The sequence below is a fragment of the Seriola lalandi genome, unplaced genomic scaffold (assembly GCF_002814215.2).
Source record: "Seriola lalandi dorsalis isolate HSWRI2012SDOR001 ecotype SW California unplaced genomic scaffold, Sedor1 jcf7180002054371, whole genome shotgun sequence".
Classification (NCBI taxonomy): Eukaryota; Metazoa; Chordata; class Actinopteri; order Carangiformes; family Carangidae; genus Seriola; species Seriola lalandi.
This window is the reverse complement of record NW_019524924.1, coordinates 544,304-548,457: the sequence shown is the minus strand read 5'-3', so window position 1 is coordinate 548,457 and position 4,154 is coordinate 544,304. Positions and strand designations below refer to the sequence as shown.

General features: G+C 42.1%; 1 protein-coding gene across 1 annotated transcript in view; it reads left to right on the top strand.

Annotated features, from left to right (window-relative positions):
- Positions 1-4,154, top strand: part of zdhhc17 (zDHHC palmitoyltransferase 17) — a 33,274-nt gene that overhangs the window by 21,321 nt on the left and 7,799 nt on the right. Inside the window, exon 11 of the mRNA XM_023408710.2 lies at positions 3,832-3,956. Within this exon, the coding sequence (XP_023264478.2) occupies positions 3,832-3,956 (125 nt within the window). The remainder of the gene's footprint in view (positions 1-3,831; positions 3,957-4,154) is intronic.

Sequence of the window (4,154 nt, the reverse complement as noted above, 5' to 3'; positions counted from 1 at the left end):
CACCCCCACCCCAACCTCCACCCCGAAATCTGACGTCCAAAATGTGTGAGGGTTTCAGCCACATTTCAACCATCTGACAGCACCTCAGTCGAAGCACGGTGATGCTTTTAACCACCTCCTTCGCAATCTCCTGTCTGTGGTGTCGAGGGAGGAATCGGTTTACTCTGTCTGATCCTTCAGAGCCTGGTTACATAGCTGAGGCCCAGCACGGGTCGCTGGTTGAGTTCTGCATTTGGTACGTGCCTGTAGTTCTGGTGAACCTCCATTGAACTTGGATTTGTAGATGACAATTGAGGGCGGACAGATTCCAACATCTGGTTTAAAGTGTCCAACATTAAACGAGACATTTTCACTGAATGGTTTCCAATATGTGAGGAGCTAATACAGTGTAGAAGGACAAAGAGCTCCTGATCAACTCTCTTTCAGGCTGTATACTTATGCTGCCTAGTATTTTGCTCACCTCTGTTCTGCCCTCCGGGTTCACACGTTGTGTCGGCCATTTCTGACCCATTTTCTGATGTTGTGAGCTCATCGTCCTCCTCAGGCCTGTGGTTGAAATCAGATCAAATGACAAAGGTTCAAGCTGTGTGATGAGACTTTTTGTCTTTTCCCCGGCCCGGATCATATTCTCCTCATTTCTCAGGAGGAAAAGGAGGGAAGGGTTCGCTCATAAGTGCATTTCCAGCAGACAAATGTTTGAAAATAACAGAATGATGATGTTGGAATGAAGAGTCGGAGCAAAACTAATGGAAAAAGACTTTGACTGTGTCACAATTCAGGGGCTGCATCCTTCGGAGGCTGCATTTAAAGACTGATTGCGTCACAGTGGTGCGACTAGTCTGTCCTATTTTGAAGGCTCCATCAGGTGAATCCTTCGTGGCCCCGACCTATCCCAAGATTCATTGCGCGTCTGTAATGAAAGCAAACACCAGCAGAGAGTGCGAGGATTACACTTTTAAATTTAAGTATTGGGTTTCAGCTCAATTCAATGGAACCAAGGGCCTTAAAACCTCCAGTTTTTGTGAAAAAAAAGTTACGTTGTGAAGGTTGCTATGCGTCAGGAGCCGCGCTAAAATCGTCTGTAAGCCAGACCGCCTCATATCGGTTCGGCCTTCACGGTCTACGGCAACAGCTTTTAATTTGTAGCAACGATAAAAAAAAACATTGAGCTTTGCACTGCATCACACATAACTTCATTATATCTGCAGATTATTATCTTCAAACACCACTGTGATAAATCCACCTCTGACCCTCTGGCAGGGCCTCTGCTGTGTGGGCAGCCCTTCAGGAGATAAATGCTAACGTGAAGGTGCTGACTATCACTCCCTGAAGAAGCACTGAAAGCCATTTGTCTGAGGTGCAGCATCGATCACCGGCACTACCTCTGCCACTCCGCTGGTCGTTGAGCGAGTCGACCAGCGAGCTGCTCCAGACAGTGTTTTACTTATCGGGTCATTTCAGATGTGGGCTCTGTCAACACCCAGTACTTTATGGAGACACTTATGAAGATCGATGACTTCATGTAGTCCTCAGGGACTTGTTGAGGCCTCTCTCACTCTGTCCGTGCAAAGAAAGAGCTTATCAATGAGATCATAACTGTGCTGCATGGGTAACCGCAGAAGCTATTGGTTCATGCTCACCAACAAACCACAGCTGTTGATGTTGGGGCATGTTATTTCTACGCCTGTGTTTCTAATAGCTACAAGCAGCTAATTTTCCAACACATCTCTAGGGCTGCTTCAGAGGATTTCAGTGTCATGTGGTGTGGTTGTTAGTGTAACCTTTCACGGCTGGCGTTCACATCAAGTGTGTTTCTACAGATTCAGTTTGAAAATAAAGCATGTGGTACCAACAGTGGAGAAACACGGTGCCTAGTAACGCCAGCTTTAGTCTTTCATTTGTGGAGTTACACCCAACCGTTTGATTCAGAGGATGATCTGGTTTGGTTTGAGATGATGAAAGAAATAGGTCTGGTCCATCAAAAGCTACTTTTCAGCCAGTCTAGCAGCGTGGCGTCTGGGATGGCAGATGGTCCACCACTTTGGTCAAGACTAAAATATCTCAGCAGCTACTGGAATATGGAACAGACATTCAAGGATGAATCCTATTGGTGATCCCCTGACTTTCCACTAGTGCCGCCATGATCACATCAGTGGCTCAACCATTCATGATTCCACTTATTCATGCTTAGTGATTCCTTAGGTTTTCATTTCATTTAATTTCAAGTTGTCCTATACTTTGGTTTATGACCAGATATTCCCATCAGCCTCAGCTGTACTTTGTGTGTTTAAATGCGAATGTTAGCATGAGAATATGCTAAACTAAGATGGTAAATATGATGAACATTACACCTGTTAAACATCTGCAAAAACCTGTGATTAAGTTAGCATCCGTATGTATTTTGGCATATATTATAAACTTGTGTTAGTAACGGTGCAGGTGTTTCATTTTAAGCCTGGACCAGGATCCAGACACATTAATGCAACACGCCTGCCACAGATGGAAGCTTTGAGCTCTGCCAGCTTCCATCCTCAAATCTTTTCTTGGAAGATTGTTGCAGCGATTTATTATTACACATCCACTAAGTTGGTGGACTCACAAAAGGCACATGTGAAAACTGGTGGAATGTTCTGTAAAATGGTAAAACCACCTTTCTTGGTTCATCTACCCTGAAGAAGGCAGTTTAAATGATGCCTCATTTAAACAGAATGACTACTTTGTGTATAGTTGTTTGAGCACTCGTGCAGTACTCACATGCAAAACTTCAATTTAGACACATTATACTTAATTCATGTTATTTTCTATCCTTGCTAGCAAATAAAAAATCCCACACACAGTCTAACTTGAGGTAAACAACTTCTTTGCAACGTTTCAGTGCTAGACCTACATCAGGCAACAATGAGGAGCCATCTTAAATAGGAGTGGCTGTAAGGTGGGGACCAATCAGCTTATCCCACGTGAAATAGAAGATAACAATAAAGCAGACATCAATTCACTATATAATAGTACATGATCTAATATATAAAAGAGTAAAAGATTGTAAACTCCACATAGTTACAAATTGAATAGGGAAGTTAATAAAGAAATGAATGCTTGAGGAGCATCAATATTCATACAAAGACCCATTCGAAAACGTGGCTAATGTAGATTAGCCTGTAGGGTTTAATAAATGTTATGAAAAGACCATATTAATATATTAGTGAACATCATAAGTAAAAAAATAAATGCAATCTCACCAAATTGTGCAAAAATACTTAGAGGTATATTTGATAATTGACTAAAGTAAGTTCTTATAAAGAGATTCATGTTGCTATGACGAGAGTCTCTGACTCAGGTTGACATCATCGTTGTGAAAATACAGGAAGTGGCTTTTATGGACATTTGTTCAATTGTTTTCTATGTTTATGTCATTTCTGCTTGACAACAGCCAAATATTTATTATTGTTGTTATTCTGTTGATGAGAATCTGCTTTGTAAAAATAGACAAGAACCAATAAGAATTATTCGTTTTTGAATGACATGAAGCACATGAGGGGTTACGGTTAAAGGAACGGCATCTTGGGTAATACACTTATTGGCTTTCACACTGAGGGATTAGAAATACCACTCTCACATCCATTCAGTCTGAAGCTCCAGCCAGCAGCCAGTTAAACCACCACCTGATGTGTTGTAACATTTAGATGCAGTTGTGTTTGTTGATGTCATCAGTACATCAGTAGCAATGCTGTGTTTAAAATGATGTGGGATGTGATGATTGTGGTTAAAATAACAAACAGAAAGGTGATTCAGAGGAAGCGGTTTTGTCCACCATCTTCCTTAACCTCCCTGCACATCTGCCTTTCGCCACCGTCCACGTGCCCTTCCTGATAAACACCCTGGCTCTGTTCTACAACTTTGGAAAGTCTTGGAAGTCTGACCCGGGAATCATAAAAGCATCAGAGGAGCAGAAGAAAAAGGTGAACTGACAAGAAACAGTGTGTGACATTGTTTATCTCTGTGGTGTATATCACTATAATAAGTCTGCTGTAGTTGATACTTGCTTTTTTGCACACATTTGTTTTGACATACAAACATTTTTTATCCCCCACATGTCACTTCAGCTGTGAACATTTCAGTGGCTGATTCTCTGGCCTGCTGCCCAGAGTCGTTCCCCC